Source organism: Mesoplodon bidens (genome assembly GCF_964165515.1).
Source record: "Mesoplodon bidens genome assembly, chromosome: 18".
Classification (NCBI taxonomy): Eukaryota; Metazoa; Chordata; class Mammalia; order Artiodactyla; family Ziphiidae; genus Mesoplodon; species Mesoplodon bidens.
The window spans coordinates 10301085-10328367 of NC_138175.1; the positions used below are offsets into that span (position 1 = coordinate 10301085).

At 43.5% G+C, this 27283-nt stretch overlaps 1 protein-coding gene across 2 annotated transcripts in view; it reads right to left on the bottom strand.

The window, feature by feature from the left end:
* WWOX (WW domain containing oxidoreductase) overlaps positions 1–27283 on the bottom strand; it is a 983360-nt gene that overhangs the window by 665596 nt on the left and 290481 nt on the right. The window contains exon 8 of one of the 2 annotated variants that reach the window (XM_081216136.1): positions 26706–26970. In XM_081216136.1, the coding sequence (XP_081072262.1) occupies positions 26706–26970 (265 nt within the window). Of the gene's footprint in view, positions 1–9571; positions 26971–27283 lie in introns of those variants that run through there. The other variant, XM_081216135.1, reaches the window with a different exon arrangement.

The window sequence follows — 27283 nt, forward strand, 5'->3', positions numbered from 1 at the left end:
TAGCAGCCTGCTATTCTTGTAAGGTTCAGTTTTTCATATCTCTTAACTAGGCCCATTTTATCAAGAATCCCTTCTGCACACTCCATGGTATGCTGCCAGGGAAAGTCCAGCTTAGTACTGAATGGGTGATTTATAACTCCATCACCATGCAGCATTGTGGAGCCCTGCCATCTCAATTTCAGAACCCTGGTCCCTTTTCTGTTTACTTCTTGTTTGCCTTCAACCCTCCTCCAGGTGCTACTCTGAAGAGATGTATTTTGTATCTTCAGAGTTTGGCGTTTGATATAAGTTACTCTGAGCCCTATTTTCCTTGTTCGCCTGCTCCTAGATGGGAAACAAACTGCATAAGGGAAATGGCTTTATAGCACCAATCCTTAAATATTTTACAGGCAGAGATCTTGGGGGGTGGCTTGGAGGCTCAATTACCCTCCTCAGTAGAGGGTATAAATATCCTTGAGGGTTTACATAACAAACCCTCAGCAACTCCCAGCTACTGAACACTCTGAGCATTTACAGCGGCCTCTGAAGCCTAAGACTCCATAGCATCCGAAACTGGAAAAAGCATAAGGGCAGCAGGTCTGGGTAGGTGTTAAAGCACAATCTACCCATCCATCCACCCACTGAAAGACACGATAAAGAGTCCTTCAGAACTATTAGGTGTACGACCTCATGGTACTGAAAGTTGCCCTCTTGAATATGCTTTTTGGGGGAAAGTACAGGGGGAAAGGGAAGTCGTTTCAAGCGTTAGCTACTTAAAAAGATACAGCCAGAGCAGATATGCTGTAATGCAGCATTAAGTGGCTGTGGGTGTTGCGAAAATTGGAATATGGATTATAACGGCACGCCACTCTACCTCCCTTGATCCATCCACAACATTCTGAAGTAAATGCTATTATCCCCATATTACAGATACGAAAACTGAGGCTCAGACAGGTTTGGCAACCTATCGTAGGTCAATTAGCTGGTATATGTAACAGACACAGGATTTATACCTGTTTTATCCCAAGCCCTGTGCTTTTTCCACTTCACCATGCTGTGTCCTCTAACTATCAGGCCACAGGATTACTGGTGAATACAGGGAAGAAAGCGCTCAGCATCCCTTCTGAGACGAGCTGAGAATGCGCCAGAAACTGCATTCCATGGAACATGTGGAAGCAAAAATGGGAACTTGGTTTGAACTTGGATGGGTGGTGCTCCAACACACAATTCTCCCTTTTGCTATTAATAATATGGAAAAAAAGAGTAAGGGAGCTGGTATGATCAGCAGACTTTCTGAAAGAGATGAGTTGTGACTGGTGGCTTAGGAAGGATCGAGGAGAGGACAGACTTTAAGGAGACAGAAAAACAGATCAATAGATGCCCCTCCCCCCAATCCTCAATTTCTAAACCAGTGCTGGAAACAAACAAACAAAAAAGAAAATGAAGTCAAAGGCAGAGCCAGGGTGACTAGTGTCACTGGGTCTGGAGTCATTTTATATCCAGAAAGACAGGGGGCTTAGAATATTCCAATACTGTTTGTAAAGTTATATGAAGTATATTCTTCTACATTCAAAGAAAGGGAGGAAATAACTTTCAGTGCTATGCCTATTTCAAGCTTTTATCAGCACTCATTCCAGCCCCCTTTTCCCTTATAATTCTGAACAGAGGGGGAAAAAAGACATTAATTAAGCAAAGCTTTATCTCTTTCTACTCTAATGAAAGCCAAGTTACAATGATATTTTTCCCCAAGATTTTTCTCCACTTAATGAAGACATTATCCCCGAGTTCTCAAAGTCACTTTACAAAAGAGCATTCTAGAAACATTCGAGTCAGTTTAAACTAAAAAGTCTTTTTGAAGTCAATAAACAATTAAAGAGCAATGAAAAGAGAGCCTTTGATGGTGCCTTAGTCTAAAATCTTTAATTTCTGTTTTTATCTACGAGGTAAGTCCTGTATTCAAATATTCCTCACCTCTAGAACACAGTAAGCTTGAAACAAACGTTGGCTTTATAATTCTCTCCTTAAAATACATATGTATGTGTGCGTGTATGTGTATGTATATATGGGTGTATATATTTGCATATGTATATACATCACACACAAGCACATACGTACACACCATATTAACACGGAGGTCTCCACTAGAAAGAGGAGAGAAAAGTTTCCAAATTATTTCCATTCTCCCTCTTTGAAAATTATAAAAGAAAAAGAAAATGCAATCTTTGGCTTTGAAATTCGTGACCAGATCAAAGACGATAATGCACATAGATTTTTCAAGGTATACATTATTAATAACACAGGCAAACACATGACTGATCAATAGCGTGGTCGAGAAATGATAAGGCAGGCACGTGTCCCCGAGGCTCTGCACATAACACCGCACGGAGCGCGGCTGGGTTCCCTGAGCTCTGTTTACCTGGGCATTACACACGGCCTGATCATTTCCTCCCTCCTATAACGGTGGCGCTGTTCAGCACAGACGGAAGTAAAGAAAAAAGGAAACAAAAACAGCTTAATCCGCCCCATTTGGCAAAATGTCTTTCTTATGTGTTACCCTCTCTTGTTCGTTATTCAGGTGAAATTCACCTATCATAAAATTAACCATGTTACAGTGTATAATGCAGTGGCACTTAGCACATTCACAGTGTGTACAGCCACCCCCTCTATTTAGTTCTAAAACATCATCACCTCAGCAGGAAACCTCACACCCATTAGCAGTCCTTCCCTAATCCCTTTCCCCACCAGCCCCTGGCAACCACAAATCTGCAATCTGTCTCTATGGTTTTGCCTATTCTGGATATTTTATATACATGGAATCATATGTGATCATTTGTGCCTGATATGTTAGCCTTTTTTATTTTAAAAATAAATTAAGCCTATCTGAATGCAACTCTGATTCTAAAGATTAGTTCTTTGAAAAGAAAAAAATTCCATGAAATATAGACTACTTTAAAAAACAAATTGACACTACTGGTGCACACTGATGATGGGTATTATTTAAGAAGGAGCATTTATATGGGGAGCTTATGGGGCGGAGGGATAATTTAGGGGAATGGGATTAACAGATACAAATTACTATACATAAAATAGATAAGTAACAAGGATTTACTGTGTAACACAGGGGACAATATTCAATATCATGTAATAACCTATAATGGAAAATAATCTGAAAAAATATATAACTGAATTACTTTGCTGTACACTTGAAACTCACACAGTGTTGTAAATCAACTTCAATAAAAATTATTTAATAAATATATGGGGAGTTTATTACCAATACAGGTTACATAAGTGGAAAATACTAACGCATCCCTGGAAAGCATGGTAAATTAAGAAATTATGAGTCCATGTGGTTACTAGTGAAAAGGTGCATTATCCAGGGACATGGCCCCAATCTTTGAGCTTGGGGTCATGGGATAAAACAGAGAGTTCTTTAACAAGTCTTTCCTCAGGGCCACTTAGGGAAACGACACAGTAGTCTGAGTGGTTTATAGGTCTAAATCAGTATGATTTCCAACCCAGATTATTCATCAATTTAAGAAACAGGAATTTTAATTCTGTTTCTCCTTTCCCTGATTTTCCTTATCGATGGTCCAAATACTTGTCCCCAAATCAGAATGGAGAGTGCAGTGTCCACCTGTCCAACAAGGGGACTGAATGGGAGCTTTCCCTGAAACGAAAGGAGGAGGGGGACAGGCACTATCAGACCTTTAGAGAAATGACACCTCCCCAGGAAGAAAAGGACAGGTGCCCCCTGAAATGAGGCGGTACTTCTGTATTCACAGATAGAGGGGAAGTGCAGACAGATCGGGGTTCAGATCCTGGCTTTGCTTTTGACGTGGCTTCTGAACTACAGCTATATCACCTAGAGAATGGGGATGGACATTGAGATTAAGTGGGACATGGGCACACAGTGAGCACGCAACACATTCCAGATTCCAGGGACTGTGGGCTATGCTGTCAATGAACTCTTTTCCTCCTTCCTTTTCCAGCTCGTTCCCTTGATCCCCTCCTCCCTCCCCAACACCTCCTCTCCCTCTCTCCCTTACATTTCAATTCTGTTACTACTAGACACGGCAGTGTACCCCTCCACCACAATGCTCAGCAATGAGCCTTACCTGTGAGCATTCTGTATGCCACATCTGTCTGCGATAGAGCAGCCAGAGCCCTGGCCAGGCTTTTGCTGGCGTGGGTGTGCTCTGATCAGCTTCATCGACTCCACGACAGGTCACTGCCTGTGTGTCCTAGGCTGTGATCTCCAGACCAAAAAGCTGATGCAAATGGCAGCTCGACCACCATTACAAACTGAACACGACTGTCCTGAGGCCCAAAGGTCCATACTGGGAAACTGGGAAGTTTCGCTCACTCTTTTTAATCATCCCAATGATCAACTGCAAACAGAACCCCATTATAATAAAACGTTCCTTCAAACTCTTCATTTGACCATAAGTAACTAACCTAACACATATCAGCCTGGGGGTGAAGTAAGCACTAGAAATGCCAAGTTTCAGGGGTCAGGGTAAGAACCCAATGATAAGACTTCACCCGACAGATTCTAGGACCGCAGAATCAAAATAGAGTTGAGGACCTACTATGCGCCAGATGTGAACCTTGTCCGTACACACTGTCCCATTATCGCCTCTCACTGTTCGCTTCTAGGCATCCTGCCCGGTCTGACTCCACGTGACACAAAAGAAATGACCAGTCACCTATACTTATCAATAATGACAGCTACTTGGCACGTCTGGATAATGCTAGATAGCGTCCTCTTTTACGAACTTAAACGATAATCATGCTGCGCAGCATAGAAAAGCCTCCAGCCAGGTATACACTTGCAGTTGGACACCTTGCTTTTTCAGGGGTGTCCTTTCAGCCAGCCTGACATTTCACGAAGCATTGTAAAGAATTTCTTCACGAGCCTTTCCCACGGATGGACACCACCTACGCATACCTGGGAGGGCACCTCAACCAGGTGCACTGCACCTGAAATAGCCTCATGCGTCCTAAAAACGTCAATCTCAAACGCAAAATGCCTTGGTGCCACGCTTTTATCTTCTTTCCTGTTTTCCTCCTGGCACTGCAAGACCAAATCTGTTCCAGTGAACACAGGATTGCAGGGTGGGTATGGATTTGACACCAGGCAAATACCTCCCCTTAGCAAAGGCAAATAAAACAAAAGCTCGACAAGCCTCCAAGCCAGTGTGTATAAATGTCACTGCACCTGGGAAGAGGGGACATCCAAGGCCACTTACGGAATCCCGCTTCTCCCAGGGCGGTGGGAAAAGGTTGCCGTGGTGCCTTCCGAGGGGGACAAGCGCTGGGGCCCGAGAGAAAACGGCTGGGACGGGCGAGACTCGGGGCCGCAGCCACAGTTTGGATGCTCTCGGTGTGGCCTCTGCCTGGATCCTCAGAGCTAATCAAGCGGAAACATAACTGGTCCAGGCGGCGGGGTGAGTTTACAACAACTGACAGTAACTATAACATACGCCAGTTTGTATTGAGATGTTATTGCACCTTTCCAGTTCTAATCACCAATTATGACTCTATTACTCCTGCCTGGCAGTTCATCTGCTCCTGTCTCCGCTCAGGGCGACTTGCAGACGGACCTCTGATCTCCCGGTTCCACTCCAGTGAGCGCTCAGCACGGAGGCTGTCATCTGCAGACGCTGAAGACGGGAGGCCTTGCCTGGGCTGAGATAACTGTACCTGACCTTACAACAATTTACTAAGGAAATACCTGCTTAATAGCGGTGCGAGCGCAGCTTCCTCTACGCTCACCAAGTCCCTGCAAATTAGTGACAACGGGATAAATCTATGGCCGGCTCACCAGACACTTCATTAAATCACTGTTCTCTTGCCTTGTAGCGCGCTAATAGAATCACAGCCCTCGTTAGCTACTGAATAAAAGATCAATCACAGACTTTGAAAGCTCTTGCTACCAGGTTCCAGAGGAAACAAGCAGAAAGAAAAAAAAAAAAAAGGAGAGCGAGCAAGAGAGAGAGAGAGAGATTCAGGATCGTCGCTGAGATTCTGAATGGTCTCGCTGCAAGTTGCTTCAATTACCTTTTCCACAACTGGCTCCAAGTGCAATACTCAGAGGAACTTGTTAAGCCTGCTTTCAAGAACGGCACTCTAATATATGACTGTTAGACCCTGGTCAAAAGTTCATAATGTGCATATGTAAAAAGGTACTAAATTGCCTGAGGGCTAAAACCAGAGGAGTTTAATTGTAGCAAAATGCTAAAAATGGTCTGTTGAGGGTCCTTCTGTGGGGATACTGCTGGCTCTGGCTGACTGAAGTACAGAACATAAAAGCCTTACAACAATATTTCCTTAAATGCTGGGGCAACTGCCAGCAGTTGCTATTGCATGAATGTTGCGGTTAAAGAAAAACATTTTCCTCCCCTAAAATAAATAGAGTCTTAAGAACTGCTCCAGCCCATAATTCTAAGGCGTGATGGAAAAAGGGAGGGCTCGATGATAATAAATAAGGGATCATTCATAGGGCATGTCCAATCTCCTCGAGGTGTGTTTTTACACGGGGCACATGGAAGGGATTCAGGCGGAGCCAGGAAGGGTTTTTGGGGACCGTGAGTGGCTCTGATTTTGCAAACAGCTTTGCGCTGAAATGACAGCTGCTCCTGGCTGCCTCGCCCGCCACCGGGTGACGCGTACTCACGTGGGGATCCTCGCAAAGAGCCCTGTTTGGCTTGTCTTTATTTCGTCTTTCGTAACATGAGATCGAGTCCCAAAGACACACAGTTGGCTTACTTGGATGGGTTTCTCCTGCCCAGAATTCTCTACCTTCTCAAAACATACTAATTAGCACCTCATTTGGATAAATGATGATACAAGAGCAGGGCATGGTGACTCAGAACGCTAGGAGGGCCTGTGTTAAATATAGGACACCCGGGGGAAACTATGATTTGGTAGGTAGGCTTTCTGATTTAAAAGAATCATTTGTGAAAGTTAAGGTCGGCTTTCCATGGGTAGTGAATTCTTTAATCAAATTTTATATGTATATATATATGTGTGTATATTTATATACACATATATATGTATATGTATATATACACACACACACACATCTCTCAGACATGAAATTCTACACATTTCTTGTAGCACCAAACTCACACAGAAGACAACATAGCAATAACCTGATGGTCTGACAACCACCAACACTGGGCTGGATGCCTATTAGTGAAGTATGAAACTCGGGCTGCAGCGCTGGTTAAATATGTGGCGAGAATTTGGTAAACAAGCTGAGCAACATCCACATCCCTACAGCTATCTGGGGGCCCGATTTCCTCCACATTATTCCCCAAGGAAAACATTTCCAAACTTGCAGTGACGTACAAGTGATGCTTCCTAATAGAGCAAATTCAAAATTCAACTCTAATTAAGCATCCATTTAATGTTTACTGTCACCTGAATTGTTCAAGGATCCCTCCACCTTGAAGGTCCAATCCTTGCTACGTCACCTGGATTGGTTCGGAATACATTGCATTTCATATTTTAAGATGTATCAAGTCTACTCTTTAGTTCTTGAAAAGGTCATTGGACAAGTCTGCCCTATGCCATGCCAGTTTTCTCTCTGACAAATTGCAGACCTGAGTTATTCAGGTCAATGTTCTACAAAAGGAACAGCCAACTTCAGAATGCCTAGTTCAGTTTGATCTCTGTTCTATTCTCCAGCAGGTTTGGAGAAATCCATGCACTTGAAGCACTGGTATTCCAAGAGGAAAGGACAGAAAAGGCCTAGAAAGAGTACAATGAAGGATGGCTTGTTAAATTGATAGCAACTGCGGAAAAGACAAAGCACAAACTGCCCCCACTGCAATCAGAAACGGCAGCTCACTAATCCCCTCCATTCCTCGATTCCTCCCAGGCTTCAGGTCACACAGGTCAAAGGGCAGGACTGAACCCATCCTTACGATGTGTCCCTGTCCTACTCCTGACCACAGATGGTCCCAAAGGACAGAGGAGCAGGCCAGCTCCTTGGCAATATGTCACGCTTGAACCATAGGACAAAACCCACAAAATCAAGCTCAGCCCTGGGGTAAGGGATGGAACCCACAGAAGCCTTGGCATGCACGGGGAGCTCATGCTTCCAGAAGCACTAAGATGCAATGGGCAGGGCACACGCGTTTGGGTCAGACGCTCAGCTCTGCAGCTTACTTGCATTAGGACTGAGGCCAGTCACTCAAGGCTTCCATTTCCTCATCTGTAAAATGGGTATAATAATTCACAACCCAATAGCTTCCTGTGAAAGTAAAGTAAGTGCAAGAACATATAAGAAATACCTGGCCCATTGCCTGACACTGAACAAATGCTTCTTCTCTGCCCTCCCACACCACTGTGTAACTCAGAAAACAACCCGAAGGATACTCAAATGAGAACACTCCAGAAAGGACCGTCCTAAAATATAGTTGCCGTTTTCAATACGATTTCAACAGAAAGCCATGCGGACTCTCTGGGGAACAGAGTATTCTAGGAATGACTTCACCTATCTAATAGTGTCACCCACGATAAGAGTCAATTTAAATACGGGAACGAAGGAGACTGATAATAAGCTAATAGTGTGCATTCAGGTGCAAGTTTACAAGCTGGTTACCCAGAAGCCATTGAAAAGCATGACAATGATATTGGTGACTCAGTGCTTCCATTCTAAGCCAGCTTCTTAAAGACCAACAGAAGACTCCAAAGGCTACCTTGAGAATTCATGGGCAGCTTTTACTGTCTCGGGTTACCGAGCGACACCTCACCTGTGCTGTATGGATTTCCATTGCTACTTTGCTGCAAGTACCTCCCACCCCCTCCCCAGCTCCCCATGTGAAACCTAAGAATGAATTCACACCAAAAGTCACAGTAAATGTGCTAAGTGACAGCGGAGAGGCCCAAGTCGAGAGGGTAAAGGGACATCCAGAGAAACGAGGGTGAACTCCTGCTGAAAATGCGACAGTCTAATACCATGTGTAAAAGGATATCCTAAAATATCCTAACAACAATAATAATAAACTAGCTCTGATTTTTAAAACCATCAGCAAAATGCCCATTACCCCACGGATCAGGCTGCTGTGTGGATCTGGGTTTACGGTCACTAGAGAAACACCGCCTGCTGCAGGGTTACCTTGCAGGGAAGTGCGCAGCCTGACGTTATGAGAATTCTGTGTCACCTCCATACTCGGGGTCCCTGTGTTTAACTCTCTGTGCATCCCGTGAGCCTGGAGTCCCGGGAGTTGCTGGTTTGCAGCTGAGCAAGTTAAGGCACCAACCATGCTTGATTAATTCCCAGAGAGAGGAGGGAGCCAGCGTGGGTATCTGGTCCCTCACTGCAAGAAAATAACTTGGGATTTACATAAAGAGAAACAACTAGGTATTTCTCTATGTCTTGAAGTATCAATACTTTCTTAAATGCCACTTTCTTTAACTTCCCCTACTGTGTCTGTCAATAAAATATGTGTATGGGGCAGGCAGACGTCTGGAATGATAGGAAATCTGCCTGTGGGATGCCTATACCACCCTACCTGCAACACATTACCCCCCCACCCCCACCCCGAGCTTCAGTACCAACCCTGACAGAGGTCCCAGAGTTGTGTACTTTGTCCTGGATGGACAGAAATTGCTGAAACTGACAGGTAAAACTTTCAAAAAGAAAACGGCTTCTAGAACTGAACAATGAAGATCTCTTGGGTATCAGAGCAACACCCAAGTTCCTATGTGGCTAAACTTTGGGTAATTTATTAACAGAAAAAGGCAAAATGAGAGCAAGCTGATCAAAGGTGGCTCTGAGATGGTCCAAAATCAGTTTAGAGGAGCTCTGTCACGCACCAATGGCTTTGGGAGAGAATGACTCATCATTCCATTATACACAACTTCTTGAGTTTCTAAAACTGAGTCTGGCCATGTTTCATCTGTAACATCAAGCAGGCCTTCAGGCTGAGTGAGAATGTAAACAAGCTACTGATATGACTGTAAAATACTTAACTGCATTTAAACGAGAAGAATATCTAGACAAGCATCAGCAGCCTTTAATAATGGCACATGCAAGTGCAGAAAGTAAAATCTGCCCCATAAAAAGCCACCGGAGATGGCTCAGGATGCCTCAGTTCACCCCACCACACAAGCCGCTGGCGGATCAGTTCTTCCAAGGTCACCCGCTGGCCTCCATTTAAAAATACTATAATCTGTTCGTTTACTAATATTATCCCTGCAGGTTATAATTAACAGGGGCAACTAACCTGGGAAAACTTCAAGTAGTCATGTAAGTGAAGTAAATTAAATACCGAGGTGACAAGGGGAACGGAAACTGTTGGAAATGAAGGTTTTTCTAATCCGCTCAAGGCCCAGTAAGGACGTACTAATCATTCCATCGCTCTTTTCCCCCACGTTCTACAAGCTATTTCCACCCCAGCCCACACACGGGCGAAAGAGAACGCCACCTATTGGCATCCGCCGGTACTCACGTGAGCTTATATATGTATTTCTGTGTGTATATACATACATAAACACACATACAGTTTTAATATCAGACTGTCTTTCTTACTACTAATGCTAAAAATTAGTTGATTTATATTCTGTTTATTTTTTTAAATGCTGCATAATGATATAATTTAAAATGACCACATATGCTCTAGATGTGGGATAAGAAAATAAGTAAACGTTTAAGTCAAATAATGCTATACCAATGAAACAAAACAACTGATTGGCAGGGAATGGGAGAGGGTGGAATAAATACTGTAATGGAATCTGTAGACCACGATGGACCAGATCAAGCTGCACACAGTTCATCTCTGGGGGATTCCTCACTTTCCTCATCGAGAAACAAGGGACAGTCAGGAAAGTTCCCGAGTCCAGTGAAAGCTGCTCAGTTCACGTTTTGTTTATATGTCCCCCTCTGTGCTCCCTGTGAATGCTGTCAAAGCAGAGACTCTCATAAGAAGGGCTATTAAGATTTCCCAAAAGAAAGCTTAGCGTTTAGGGAATAAAAATTTGTGATTTTTTAAAAAAGTCAAGAAAAAGAGTTTTTGTATTTCCATCCACTAACTTTAGTGGAATTCACCTTCACTCGATGAGAACAAACATGTGAGTCACAAAGCAACACTTACATAGTAAAGCTCTGTATCCCAAGACCTGTAATTACTCATTACCTTGAAAGGACCAAGAGAACAAGCAGCAGAGCTGGGCCAAATGAAAAAGCTTTGCATCGTTTTATTCAAGGTGGGGGAAATGGTATACTTGCAGAAGAACTTATGCTGCAAAAAAGCGGGATAATCCTGCTTCAGAAGAGCCATGATCTGAGACCTGAGGAAGGGCCTGGAAAGGCCTTTAATGAGGCCCACAGTAACAAAACGAACAAAAAGGGGACAGACACACACAGTCAGAACATTACCAGTCGGTGTGAACATATGCCAATTCTGCTAAGCACAGAGCAGATTAAAATCATAGGATGGGCACACATCATATGGCATTTCAACATCAGATACACCAACCTTCCAGGGGCATCGTTTCAGACAGCGCTTGCAGAAATGCTGCCAGCCCACGAGAGGATGGGATGTGCATCTTTGCTGTTCACAATGCAAACAGCTCTTTACAAGGATGATCAGTCAGTGCTATGGGTGCTAACTCAATAGTTCCGTCATCAGATGGCATTGCAAATTGCATTACATATTTTAAACCATGTTAACATGGTTTGTTAATGTCGGTACTCACTAAAAGGCCACAGTTATTTAAATCATGAATAGGCGTGGTAATTTTTATACAAAGTATGGGGAAGTGACACACGTGGATATTCTAAATATTCTTTTCCTAAAATCTGTCTTACATCATTTGTTAATTGTCATCACCAAAAAGACAAAGCTAGATGTTTCCAAGGACCGCAGGCTCACGATTCTACTGATTATTTATTGAAATAAACAACGGACCTATTTGAAGGAAAAATATTTTATGTCAAAATATGGTCCCATATTGACTTCCCTGGTGGCACAGTGGTTAAGAATCCGCCTGCCAATTCAGGGGACATGGGTTCGATCCCTTGGCCCAGGAAGATCCAGGCCGCAGAGCAATGAAGCCCGTGCGCCACAACTACTGAGCCTGTGCTCTAGAGCCCGCGAACCACGACGACTGAGCCAGCATGCCACAACTACCAAAAGCCCGCACGCCTAGAGCCTGTGCTCTGCAACAAAGACAAGTCACAGCAATGAGAAGCCCATGCACTGCAATGAAGAGTGGCCCCCGCTCACCGCAACTAGAGAAAGCCCGTGCGCAGCAATGAAGACCCAATGCAGCCAAAAATAAATACATAAATAAAATCAAGAAAAAAATATATATATGTATATAGTCCCATACTATATCAGATATCCTCAAGCAAGAATTTAATACAACTGCTTTAAAAAAGACAAGAAAGGATAATGTTTTGTTACGCCTCAAATAAAACTTAACTATCAGATAGTTTACTGTCCTTGTTTGTTTATGCATGCACACATACAGGGGCATTTCAACAAATTCATACACAGATGTGTGTATCCCATAGGTAGCCTTGCCCATTTATCTCCCATATTCAGTTACCACATCAAAAGTCGTGTATCATAATCATAATCATCATCATCATCATCTTACCACCAACATCCATCAGTTTTAATATGAGATTGTGCAATCCCAAATCCATAGCCTGGACCACACTCGAGCCTTTGCTGTTAACACTGATCCTACCTTGATTTAAAATTTGAAACTTTGTTCATCATAATTTTTTTGCATTGATTTTGATTTTTTGGCAACACTGCACTAAAATGTTGCTTATCTTGATTATTGAGTTGTTTTTTTTTTTTTAGCACCCCCTTAAATTCTGTCGCTAGCCCTAGACTCAGCCCTACTGTTGCTGCAGTCTTTTCTCCTTTTTGTGTTTACATGCTTGGTAAAGATGTCCATTCTACAACTTCATCTGATGACTCTCATGTCTGCCCCCAAGGCAGAAAAGCACTGTGTGTCCAGTGGTGCCCACCTCCTTTCACCCTAATGTTCTTTACATCTCCAGCCCTTTGAACATAAGCACCCAGAGGCCAAGGAAAATGACTTGCTCTCTTTTGAATTTTCTACCCCTTAAGTCAACACACACAGTACTCAATGAACGTTTATCAGATGAGACCAGACCAAACTATTTTAGAGCAGAAATTTTCAGAGGGGAGATTTTGATAGAGTGCATGCTGAAACCAATAGTGGCTGGTAAAAATGGGTCACAATGAGCGCTTTAAAAAATGAAATACAACCAAAAGAACAGCAGAGGACACTGCCCATAGCTGGAGTACTATTTTGTAAAATTTCTGTTTCAGATACAGGCATATTATACACAGACAGACTTACAATGGATATGCGTAAGTGTGTATGTACTGGTTTGCAACATAAAAAACCTGGGGAGTAACCCAAAAAAGTGTTTGAAAGACACTGTTCTGAAACAGCAATAGGATCCCCTGATCTGTCGTCATCTACCACTCGCCCTGCCATGACACAGAAAAGGCAAGAGTCCCAAAGTCATCCAAGTCTTCAGAAGTTTGAGAAAGAATCATATTATCAACATGTTCAGAGACCAGTCCTGAATAACTGAGAAACCCTACAGTGGACTCCACTGGAGTGGAATTGCTGCAGAATTTCTTAGGCATTAGCTAAGAAATGAATACTGGCCTTTTATCAAATGAATAACATTTTTCTGGTTGAAAGAACCATTACAAATATATATAAAAAATAGGTCCTGGTGAAAAGGATTTCATGAAAATAAAATTATTTTTAAAACCAACCGCTTAACGATCATTGTACTGTTTAAAAACTCCATCAAGGTATTTAATTGACTTAATGGAATTCACCTTGTATTGGACCCCCATGAAAAAAAATTTATCAGTGTTGATATAGTTCTGATTAAAATGTTTTATTCATCAACAACGAATTTTTTAAAAGCCTCAGGATCAAACTAGTAGGCTGAAATTGCTGGCTTTAGCTTCCTCTCCCCACTAACAGATTGTCTAAGTGTACATGCCGATCTGCATGATATAACAAACAAGCCCACTTATTGAGTCTTTACTGTCTGCTAGCATCCACGTGCATTGCCATCACTAGCTCCTATTGTCTTAAGAAACCCTCTTCAGGTAACTGAATACTAAATACATAAATTCCTCACAAAGATATATTTTAAGATATAAACAGCTTACTGGAAAACAACAGAGGGCAAAGGGGAAAGAGAAAAGTCGAGAAATAAAGAAAAAGACCAAAAAAGGAATAAATAAATATTTATTAGGACCTTGGAGAACCGTGATTAGATATATACACATACACAAACACATCCATATCTGACTAAAAGCTTACCATCCGGGCAGCTGGCATATTGTTGGAAAGCAATCAATAACTAGTATTATGTAAATCATATGGGAAAAAAAATGTAAAAAGAAAAAGGTGAAAACTTTCCAAAGTTCTGAAGACAGGCTGCTTTTATTTTACTTTTTTCAAAGGGTGTTGAAAAATCTCTTTCCTTGAGCATAGACAATACAGACATATGTCCAAAAGTACAGACCAAGATAAAGTTGCTTTTGGTCTGGTGTTATTAAGAGATTCAATGGAATATGCCTCTGCTTTGAAATAAATCACTTTATTAATTCCTATCTGACCTGCTCCAAAGAACGGATTTAAGGTGACTTGGGGAAAGAACAAGCACAGAAGAAGGTGAACAAAATGTATCAGAGTCATTAAAGACCAGAGGAAGTTGATATGCCACCATCAGTATTAATATGGTTTGATAAAGCACAGAATTGGACTAGGAGCTCCAACAATACACGATGTTATAATTGCATTATCAAGAGGAAGGCATTATGGTAGCTCCGGGGTCTTGCTTGGAGTTCAGACTTAAAGGGCATTTCTCATGAGCAGGAGCTTGATATGTTTTGAGGCCGAATGAGAGAAAAGATCTTTGACCACAGCTTCCTATGTGTCCTTGGAAATCATTAAATTTCAGGAAAGTTCACATTAACCGGAAAGATACAAAGAAAACTAGACTGTGCCCTCGGGTTGAGCTGTGCCTTAATCCTCCAACGATCTTTTAAAGATGTGGGAACTATGTCCCCCTTTTACAGAGAAAAAGAGAACCCAAGGCCCAGAGAGGTAGTGTGACTTGCCCGTGATGACGAGGGTCACCAGGAGAAAGGGCTGGGATTAGGAGCCTAGTTTCTTCGACTTGGAAGCCCACGCATAGCCTTTCTGCTACAAGGCAAGGCATTCTTGTTTCACAAAACAGGTCAACATGCTCTTCTCAGCTCTACCCACCTGGTTCTGTTGGGAGCGGGCTGTGGGAACGGAACGAGTGGGCCGTGTCATGTGTTGACACGTGAGAGGTACTCAGAACAGGGCTCTCGGCACAGGTGAGGCCTGCTCGATGTGACCTGCTGCTGCTGCTGTTCTCAGCTGCCCTGGTCCTCGAGGCCTACAGAACATACACTTATTCAGGGAAAACTCACAGTCAACCCCCCATCCTGCACAGAATACAGGTCAAATCTGCACATCACAGCCCAACATGGAGGCATGCCAGGTAGACTTGGCGAAGATAAGCTAAATTTTTAATTTTGTTTTTGATTTTGGCTTTGGCTGGAAAAGACCTTCGCTCTGGGTTCAAATACAAAGCCGACAGAGACGAAGCGACATTGGAAGATGTTATACACGAGCTTGAGTTTAAGCGGAAAGCAAATCGCAGCAGAGAAAAGACCGTTCCAGGTTCGGGATAAAGAAATCTTGTGTGTTCCCCTACTTTTCATCCACAAGAAATATGCCAGCTCATTTCTAATGATTGTAACAGAGGGAATAAAAAGAGAGGAAATCTATATTATTTTCACGACTGGATATACTTCTTTGAAATAAGTCGCTTTTTTTTTTTTTTTTAACTTCTAAACCTCTTCTTAATGCCTTCTTTATAGGAAATGCGCCCACGGTTAATGCTGAGATTTCAGCCATTCTACCCATTACTTAGTCTTTGATGGTTCTAAAGAGTCAACAAAGAGACAAAGGGCACGTAGCACACACCCAAGCCAGCCAGGGAAGTTATGTTCTAAGAAGGAAAAACAGACTGATTGCATTCACCTGCCTAGGAATATTAAACTATCCCCCAAAATTCTAAAGTTCCCAGATTTTACAGGTTTTTTTTTTTTTCCTTCTGAAGAGTGAGAATACTAAGAAAACATTAGGAAGGTCTCAGTAGTTGATATACAGTATTTTTTTTGGATCTAGCAAATAGACTTTTTATAACTTTGCTGTGAAAGGAGGGCCTCTCTGGCTCAGATTACTTGGACACTCGTACTGTTTATTCTCCCCTTTTTTGAGCAGTCAGAAGAGATTTCTCTCAGTACTTCAAATAAATAAGATATCCAGCTGAACAAACACCATGCACTCCTGTGGATTACTCTGGCTTCATAAAGAATATTTCACTTTCTTTTTTTCAAACATGTAAATGATTAAAGAGACCCCATCATATGAAACCCAAGGAAAAAATGTATCAAGTGATGTAGATTCTATACATGGTGGTAGATGGAGAAGCAAAAAGCCCCAGCTGGGGAAAAGGGCATGATCTTTCACAGGGGAAATTAGAATATTACTAAATAAGATATTTCACATATTGTACATCTTAACAGGAGTGGCTTTGTAACATGAAAACCAAACTGCAGTGTTCAAAATCAATCTCTTTTTTCCGGAAACAGCAAAATACTAGTTCTTTTTCTTTCTTTCTTAGATTCCTACTTAAAAACAGATCCCAAAACTACAACAACGACAAAAATTCTGAAGACTATACAGAGTCTGGAATAAGAATAATATTCCACGTGGGCTTTGAAATGATTGGTGAGCCTTATCTACCTTTATGGCTTAAAAAAAAAAAAGTCCTGGATCTCTGGACAATTTTTGAAACTCAAAATTCGGCAAGAGGTGTTTCTTTAGAGAGAAAATTTGGGCCACTGATGAACATGGCCCCCTCTCAAACAGCATGAAAACAAATACTTGACTTTAGGAAACACAATCCATACGTTTCTCTATTCTTTTCATGAGACAAAAATGCATAAACAGCCATGTATTTTTTTTTAAATGGTTGCATCTGGTACCTCTCAGCCCAGAAAGAGGAAAGACAAGAATGCAGAAAGGATGAAACAGGAGAACAGCAAGGCAAAGACACAGGCATCAATAACGAATGCTATGGCTCAAGGCCAAGAACTAGCAAGACCTATAAGTAAATCTGCCACCAGATAGCTTACCAAAAGGCGTGCGCACGCACACAGGCACACACACACACACACACACACAAAAGACTAAATAAAAGTGAATTTGAAAAGTGTGGTAGGCAGCCTCTAAGCCACTATGCTCCCATGTTTCCTGGTATTGACACCACTGTGAGATCCCCTCCGTGTGCATGTGGATCACACCCACTGATTTCCTTCTACCAAACAGAATGGACTAAAGTTATGAGAGACCCCTTCTGGGGTTTGGTTACACAGGGCTGTGACTCCAAAGAACCGAGAGAGAGGCCCACGGCTAAAAGGCAGAGAGGAACCAAAGTCCTCAGTATTCTAGGCCATAAAGAACTGAACCCTGCCAACAGGCCCACAAGCTTGGAAGTGGGCCCTTTCCCAGCTGAGCCTTGAAACGGCGACAGCTGGGCTGACACCTTGACTGCAACTCGCAAGTTGACCCTAAAGCAGAGAGGCTGGGTTCCAGACCCACAGAAACTGGGAGATAAGCAGATGGGGTGTCATAAAAGGGCACAGGCTGAAATAGGTGCTTATGAGGAAAAACACTCCGATGTGTTAGATCAGCGTCCGCCCTGATTCGACCCTCCACTGCTTCGCTTTCCTTCTCCCGACTCTGGCGAGGCTGGATAGGTCTGCGTTTCACAAATGGTATCCCCGCATGCTCACAAATCAACTGCGATGCAGTAAGAGCTGATGAAAGTTTGGAACCTGGGGTCTGAAAGACGCACAGAAGAATTCTGGAGCTGAAACAGTACCTTTGGAATCTTCTAGGCTGGTCATTCCCAAGGGTAAGGCCAACATTTTCAATAATGAGAACAATGGCCAAAGGAGCAATGAAATGGTTTTCCGTGAAGTCGAATGTACTCAATGGAAAGGGCTGCTTTCTGTCCCACAATCACCTCCTGCCTACAGTTTTGGGCATTTAAATGTCTATTCTTTCATAAAATTATGGTGACAGGCTATGGTGGTGGATTTGTCTTTCATCCAGAGTTTTCAGAATAAAGCATATGAGCCTGCATTAGTCTCCTTTTTGAAAAATTTCCTTTCAAATTACACTGTAAAATCCAAAACCCATGGGACAACTAATCTTGGTTAAATGACTCATTTTACAGATAAGAATATGGAGGCCCAGCAAGGGGACATGACTTGCTCAGAGACACACAATTGCAAACTCTAAAACTACATTCAAAAAGAGAAGATACAAAGACATAAACCCACGGGCGTGGAGCCTGGCACTTAGTAGGTCCTCAGGGAAGATGAGAATACATCTTCCACTGATGTTCAACGGATTCGTTCCTCTCAGTGTTGTAAGAAGGGGAGAGTGTGGATTTCAGCTTCTGAACAATTCGGAACCCCAGATTCTAGTTCTCCTTATTGCTGCTGGAAAAACACTACCTTCCACCTCACGGGGAAAAATCAACAGGTCCGGTGAGTTATAAGAAAATCAATGTTCACAGAAGAAACGTTTCAGAAACATCATCGCAGGGCAACACCCACTCCTGGCATCTGTTTAACCGTGCTGGCCTCCGTTATCGAAACCGTGCGACAGCCAAAAATCATTGGAAAGAAGTATGAAATTGGAGAAAAGGAAACTGGAGGGGGAGGATCAAAGAAGGCTCCACTAACTTAAAAGTAATAAAAGAGCCGGGAAGAGAGTTAAAAAGAGGCAAGGCTTTACCCAAGAGCCAGCGGGGACGCAGAAGAAAAGGAAACGAGGAAGATAAAACTAGGGGAATTTCAAATCCTGGTTAAGTGTTCATTAAAAAATTGGTCACACGTATTAAGGCCAGAGAGTCATTTCTTTCCCCCTCTCAGGCACTCATTCGGGAACAAAGGCCTAACCAGACTTAAAACACAGAAAGGCGAGGCAGAGAAAAACACAGCCGTGAAGAGCCCTGGCCTCACAAAGCCAAGCTTACTTTCCTCCTCTTTGTTTCCAACAAGAAAGGGGGACTCTTTCCTCAAAGCTAAGGGGTACTTAAACAGGCCGCCAGGAGGGCTTCCATTATGCCCTGTGGGTCCCAGGCCTGGTTACCATGTTGTATGTTGTCCAGCTCTTACTCGGGGTTGTATATGGTTTTTTTATGCCTAATATTCACAGGGAAAATTAGACCTTCTGTGACAGACACGGGGCCGTCATTAGGGGAATGGGCATTTCCAAGCAATGGGAAGTCACACAACCCTTTCCTTGTTTGAAAAAATAATGATGATGATGATGAAAAATGTTTACTGCGTATCTAGCCTGAATGCTACACACTCATGACCTTCTACTCCCAACGCAAGGCAGCAACAGCAATACCAGTGAATGTTTACTGAACATCTAGCACATTCTGGATGCTACACATTCACGATCCCGTTCAATTCTCAACACGAGCCCATACACACGGATGTTAACCAGGGTTTGAAATGTGCCCGAGAGTTAGCGTGGGATGGAGCTGGGGTTGCATCTGAGAGCTGCCCGGCTCTGAAGTGTTGCTTGCCCACGCCTTGCTGTTCTCCTTCCGCATCTTCCCTCCATACTCACACCACTGGGTGGATCCCTCGTGTCTCTCCTGACCAGGGGTTCAGGGGTGGGGGGCTGGGTTCTGACCCCATGGACCAGCTGGGTGACTCTGGGGGCAGGGGATCCCCCAGCCTCATCCGTTTCTCTACCTTCACATTCGGAACTGCAATCCCCTGCCCACCTCAGAGAGACTCATGAAAAAGAATGGATTCAAGGTTGTCATTCATTAAGCACCTAATTGTCTTCCGTTTATTTATTTACAAGTATTTACTGAGCGTGTACCTTAGGGACCAGGGATACAGCAGTGTGAAGGCAAAAACAGCACTTTCAAGACGGACACTAAACACAAAACTACAGGAGTTGTTTCTCTAAATTGCATTTCTGTTAAACGTTACGAAGGACACATTCTGGGGTCCTTCATTCATTCCCCTGGCACATACAGATGGAGCGTTATGACACATCAGACAGTATCACATGATAAGCACTCTTATGAGACCACAAAATGGAGGGTCCTGACCAAATCTTGATCTAAGGAGGTTTCCTTGAAGCATGATGTTTGCATTGAGTTTTGAAGGATAAGCAGAAAGTAACTAAGCATGGAGGGAAAGGTGTGGTCTAGACTGAAGAGCAGTGCACTTCAGCAACCTGGAGAAGGAAGGAGAATGGCGTCCGAAGTGGCTTGAGGTAAAGCTGGGTGAGTGGAAGGGGACCAGCTAAGGCCAGGTGCCTCCCATTTAATTCTTACTTGCTTTCACAATGACCCTATAACACAGACAGCATTCCCATTAGACAGATGAGCAAGCTTTATGGACACCTGTTCAACAGGGCCTGCTCAAAAGCCATTATCCTACCCTTTTTCCTTGCCATCAGAACTTGCCTCCCACCCCAGAAACACAAAATGCCAAAATGCACTCTTCCAGCCCCCCTTGTACCCAGGATCTGGACGGGTGGCTCAATCCTGGCCAGTGGGAGCTGAGACGTCTACGAGGGAGGACAGTTTTGAGACAGAATGTTCTCCTCCTTGATAAAGGAGGAAGGCATGCAAAGAGGGGCCTCATCCCTCCCACCCTTACTTCAGACTTTATCACACAGGATGCAATGGTTGGTGTTGCTGCAGCCATCTTATCATCATGAGGAAAAAGCCAAGACAATCACAGAGGAGCTGCCTGAATATTAGCTAAAGAAGCCCCTGGCTGCCTAGGGACTTCTGGATATATGAGAAAAACAAACCTCTGATACGCCAACCACTTTTAACTGGGTGTTGAGTCACAATCCAAAACATCTAAACTGATGGTAGAAAATGAGCCTAAAAGAGGGTGAATCATTTCAAAATTACACAACTAAAAAAAGAGGGGAAACCTGAATTTTGAACACATGCCTAATGATTCTAAATCCTATGCTCTTTTTCATTCGACCATATCCCTTAGACTTCAAATTGGGCAAACACTGTAAACCTTAAAGCTCCGGACAAAATTGAGAGATGATGAATAAAACCAATGCTAATGATAATCCTGGAAAGTAACAAGAATGTTTGAGGCTGCGGGGATGTGGCTTCGGGGACGGGAAGAACCCACCATGGAGGCGGGGTGACGGGGTTTGCAGAAAAGCCCACGTGTGGCCCAGCCACAGAGAGGTCCTAGGAGTCTGGTTTTCTACATATCTGGCCTGGCAAGGGCAAGGCAGCCAGAGAATTCAACCCTCACTCAGGAGACTCAAAATATTTAGATTAGTGAAGAATATGCTGAAATTTCCACTTTGAAAATTCTATTTCCTCCTCCCAACGCAGAAAAAGCCTCCCGCTTTTCTACTCCAATGTAACAGTAAATATTCAGACAGGGAGTTTTGTCCTTGATAGTATCCAGAGTGTAGTCAGCTGCGGGTATTTAATGGGGAGGGGTGGGGGGGAGTATTTTTCTAAAATACTAATTTAAAGAACAAATCAACATCTATTATCTCCTTCATTATGTTTTAAATTGTACAACTATAAATCACCCTGCAGCGGGTTATTCAAGGGCAGAATTACCAGGCTTGGCTTTCCCGAAGGTTAGAAGAATGACACCGTGTGCTTTTTCTAGCTATAATTTATAACTTTGCAACAGAACCAGCATTGCAGGCCCATCCATTAGCAGGGTAGCTGCGCATCTGTTAAAACTCAGCACAATGACTGGCTTTGCGCGGCCCCAGGAAACGTAACCCAATCGTTTCAGAAGTTCGACAAACTTGAGCTGTTTTTTTTTTTTAATGTAAAACGATTTGAAAACGCGGTTCCCTAAAACATCTGCTAAACTCTTGCTACCCTAACACATGATACTCTTTCTACCGTTACCTGCCATCGCAAACATCTGGTTGCACAAAACACACTAAGAGGCACGTGAGGGGGCTCAGCTTCAAATTTACATACTGATGGCAAAAGGCTGGCGTGGACCTAGGAACTTGAGCTAAGACATTGTTTACCAGCACTGCAAGCTTATGCGGGGGAGAAAACGGGGAGAGGTTCATTTCTTGAAGGTGCTTTCAAACATTTCAAAAAGGAGACACAACCACAGGACTGGATCAATGTGGCAGGGGCGGTGGGATATTTGACAAAGAAAATGAACTTGGACAAGTAGCTGGCAGAGGGTCTGCCAGCTGATATTTCACTTTCTTGAACAAGTTGGCTAAGTTCCCTATGCATTTTAACTGCAAAATAAGGGGAGTGATTCTAACGTCAAAGTGCTGTAAGCAATAAATGAAGACATACACGCTGATACATAAAGCACCACAATGCCTGGCCTTACCTGCCAAGCTGCATCTTACTTGGGTGTATGGCAACAACAGCAAATAGCCAGACCCACCTTTAAAAATCTCACAGATCACCAGATAATACAATATGCCTGATTTTGTGAAATAAGCCCCAGAGGGTAATATGTATGTATGAATACATTACATAAACTAACATACAATATATATTAGTGCATCCATATGCAAAATGTAATTTTAGAGTATTTAAATAAAAAGCAAGCTAGAGAGATGGGAAAATAAGCATATGACACACATATGATGGATGTGACTTCATAACTAGAAAGCTTCCAGCAAAGTTTAGTTTCCTTGAAGATGTTGCACAAGCAGCTAAGGAACCCTGCATCACTTTTAAAACAATACTTAAGACAATCCTATTCCCGTTTTTATCTATTACTTTAGTTTTATTATACACTGGAGGGAAGAGGGAAAAATGCTTTTCCCTCCGAAACCCCCATATACCTGTCCTGACCTCTGTACCACAAGAGGAAGAAGTGTCAGAGACACGGCTCCACCAGTAGGGGTCACTGCGCTGAGAATTAATCCCTAAGTTTCTCATTAGTGATTATTATACTGCAGGCGGGCAAAATGGAAAAATTAATTAATTTCAAAGTGATAATGCATTTACAGCAACAATTAGAAATGTATAACTGTAAAAGGGCAACATTTAAAAGACAGATTACATTTAATAAAGTTGCACAAGAATATCCAATTGTAAAATTACTGATCTGCCACAATATTCCTCAAAGAGGCACTTAAAATCGCCTGGCTCCACGAAGGGTGACCTAATTACTGTAACTAAAATCATCGCAGTCACAGCAAGTCACAGCAAATAAAAAAGGGACGTTTATATTAGAATACTGCTGTTTAATACTTAAGGGAGCCGGCTACAGTGGAGAAAGCAGGCAGGGCTCCCGAGCACAAGGCTGGTTGTGCCTCTTGCTTCCTTGACCTTGCGCGATGGAATGCACACTCCAGCGACCCTCAGGTCAAAAGGAAAATGCTTTGTCTGAAGTGAAAGGCAGAAAGGGCAACGATGAAGCACCAACAGAACACTAGCCACTGACAGACGGGAACCCTGAATCTATGCTCAGGTTCTCCATGAGCATTTAGGATCCAACTCCTGCACAGGGCGGGAATGGCGATGCAACCACATGGCTTAGGTCCAAAACCATGTTTGCAGTAAAATGGCAGAAGTGTGCCCTTCATCCACAAAACAATGTCTTATCGCGATGGAAGCAATGCCAAGCCCTGTATGGAAGGACAGACCATGAGGTTGGATCTGTAGTTCAGTCTGTCCTACCAGTGAAACAGTAGATCCCAGGTCTACACTGGTACAGAGTTCTGTCCCACATACAGAGTCCTACATTTTCGTCCAAGAGACGTGACTGGCCGTGAGTTTGACGAGTCCAGGGTTCCCGTTCCACCTCTTTACGAACCTCAGTCGTATCAAACTCTGGGGTCTAAGAAACCCCACCAAATACCTAAATATATAAAGATAGGACAGACCTTGACTCCATACTGTCAATCCCCATGCCAACCTGTATCGCCATTTTGGTTACAAGGGGACAAGCTCAGAAAGGTCAAGTGTCTTGCCCAAGCTCTCCCAATTCCAAGGGTAAGAACTGGGGCTTGACCGTCAGGATCATAAGCAAGAGAGTCAGTAGGTCCACTGTCCCAGGCAGCAGCTTTCTCACATTTGCCACCACCAGGAAGCCATGTCAAATCCCTTTTCTAACACAGGCTAAGGGTTTACGTCCCCTGCCCTTTTATGGAACATTCCACCACTGCCAATACAACTTAACCAAATCTGGGGGGTCTTTTGGTGACATCTCCACTTTTCTCCAAACCTTCTCAAGGTTTATCTGCTCATTTTCCCAAACCCCCCTCTCACCCAGGGCCACAGAGACCAGGTTCTTGTTTTATATGTTGCCCAAGACTGCTCCCAGTGGGCACCTTCCCACTGGGAGCACTGGGGACCAGGTTGGGGGGTGGCCGAAGCCTCTGTACACGGGCTGGTGAAGGAGGAGGAAACAGCCACTTAGGCTGGGCATCGGGCATCACTGAGACCAGATCCCGGTGTGGCACGCATTCAGTGGGGACCTTCTCCTAACTCCCTGTGCTGCCCAGCTGTATGGTGACACTCCTGCCTCAGTTTCCAACTCCACGCTCTTGTTTTCCCGTTGGCTTGAGTCCCAACTGTAGTTACCAGCCAAATAGCAATATTCTGTGATCCCAACACGGTTGCCCGCCTGACTTAATTCGCTGGCACTTTCAGAAATCCTCATATGTCCAAGGAGCAGACAATCCAGACTGACTTGGCGAAACACGTTTATGTGTTGTGCTCATGTTAACTATTAGACAATGATCCCCTCCCCAAGACACAAAACCATTCACTCCACCTTTTACTTTCCCAGAACTAGCCTTCTTCTTCTTCCTCCCACCTGCCCTTGTCCAGGGTTTTTAAGCCCTGTGGTCCCATCGCAGAGTAAGAGTGGCTACCATTTTCCATCAACAAGCCCTCATCCACTGGAGACCACACCCAATGGGGAGATGGTTTCACCACCCGCCATCACAGTCCTTGCAGTCACAGCCCCGCCTCAGTTCTTTCCCACCACATTCCTGTGATTAGAGAAATTCCAGAAGAAGAAAAAGCAAGACTCTGATGTCACATAAAGGAGTTCCTTGGCTCCCACCAATGATCAAACACAAGTGAGAAAATTCAAGACCCAGAGATTACAAATCACACGCGATGATGGGGCTGCTGGTCTTGAAGGTACCGGGCCAGCAGCAAATGAGAGAGGAGGCGGCTCTCTCCTCTCGCCCCTCATAAACGTGAACAACAGCCCATCCACGGTACTGTCGATGGCACTGACGCCAGTCCAGGCCCATATTCTCCCTTACCATCTCTACTGAAGGACCGAACTTAAGACAACGAGCCGAAATCACAGTCAAAGATGCCCTCGTGGAGAACCTACTGTCACGCGATCGCGAACAGCCTGCCGACAGGGAAGCTTCAGAACCCTGCGACACACACACTTTCTAGTTTTCCACCCGCCTTGGCCTTGGAGAACTGCTCTCCAGAGACCGACCCTCCCACTTCTTCTGTTCTTTAAGTATTCACCTCTTGGATTAAGTCTATTTGCTTTGCATAAGAACCACCTGGTTGATTAAAATTAAAAAAGCACTTACTTTCTCCTATGCAGGTCAAAAGATTTTCCTTGCAGTTTTAAAAGCCATCCACAAACATGAAGCTCAAGGATGGTGGGTGGGAAGCGCTGCAGGAGAAGGCAGCAGACTGTATTCAGAGGCTATGGGATCATTTGCCCAGAACACTGGAGGTTAATGACTTGACTTATGTTCCTCCTAAAAGCCAAGGCGTTTCTGAGGATTACATGGTAGGTTTGGTTAACTGGAACACTGGTGTCCACTAAACAGGAAAACATTTTTTTAAAGGCCTGTGTTTAAGAGAAGTACCATAACAAATATGTGTAAAAATGCGCATCCTTCATTCAAATGACTTCCTCCTCAAACTGCTTTCAGGGAAGAAGTCTCCAGATACAGTTGTTATAGGACCATCAAAAACAGAAGGAACTCACACTTACCTTTGCGAACATTTCCAAATCTAACCACAGTCGTGCGATTCACCTAAAAGGACTTACCTTTGGAGAAGTAAAGAATAAAGTGCACTTGTAGCCCAACAAAGGATTCTCCAGGAGAGGTTTACACCCATTAAAAGAAGAATTTAGAACAACAGATACAGATTCTCAATGGAAACAAAGGAATCACATCTGCTAATAATTCAAAAGGCACGAATCCATGTTATTCACCTACTAACACAAAGCACAGTTCTGAAGGACTGTGCTTACTGAAAAAAAACAAATCACATCGAAAGCAAACAAATCATCTCCATGAAGATATTCAGCCACATATTAACACAATACTGAAAGCGCACGTCTTCTCTCTGGCCCTCCAAGCCACCTCTAGAGAAACAGATGCAATCTAAAGTCCACTGAAATGTGTCCAAGAGCCCTAATAGTCCTGAAGCTGTGAGGATCAAGACCAGACTCATCCTCACAAGAGGTGAGAGGCGCAGAAAGCACGTGTGCCTGGGTTTCCCTAGGACCCATTCCGTAAAGGCGCACTGGAGGTGTCTGTGGCGACGGCGGCAGTTCACTTACCATGGACTTGGTGAAGGGTCTGGCCAAGGTGAAGAGCAGCGTGTACACCCACCAGCCTCGATGCAGGGAGGAGTACATCATGTTCCCGGGGTGCACCGCGTTCGACGTGACCCCACGCGGGGACAGGCGGCGGTGGAGTTCGCTGGAGAAGAGGATGTTACAGAGTTTGGACCGGTTGTAAGCCAGCATGGCCCAGTAGTCATTTTTCGATGGAGAAAGGAGGCTAAAGTCTAGTTTTCCAGAGGAATCATTAATATCTGTAAATCTTAAACAAAAAAAACAAACAAAAAAAAACATGATATGAAACAGCCTGTCTCTGACTTCTGATATAGCAGTTGTGCTTTTATTAGAAATCTGAGAAAAAGTATGCAGAGATGATTGAAAACTCAATTGGGCAAACATCGAAACAAATTCTCCTTAAAAATAGACAATGGTGATTTCACAACATAAACCAACGGGGTCCAAAGGCACACTTAATAAAGGCCCAAACTCATAAATGGAGCGGTCTTCACTTGCTGAAGTCCCACTCCACCACCCCTGCCTCTAACATATATTTTTCAAAACCTTCAACAGGAAGT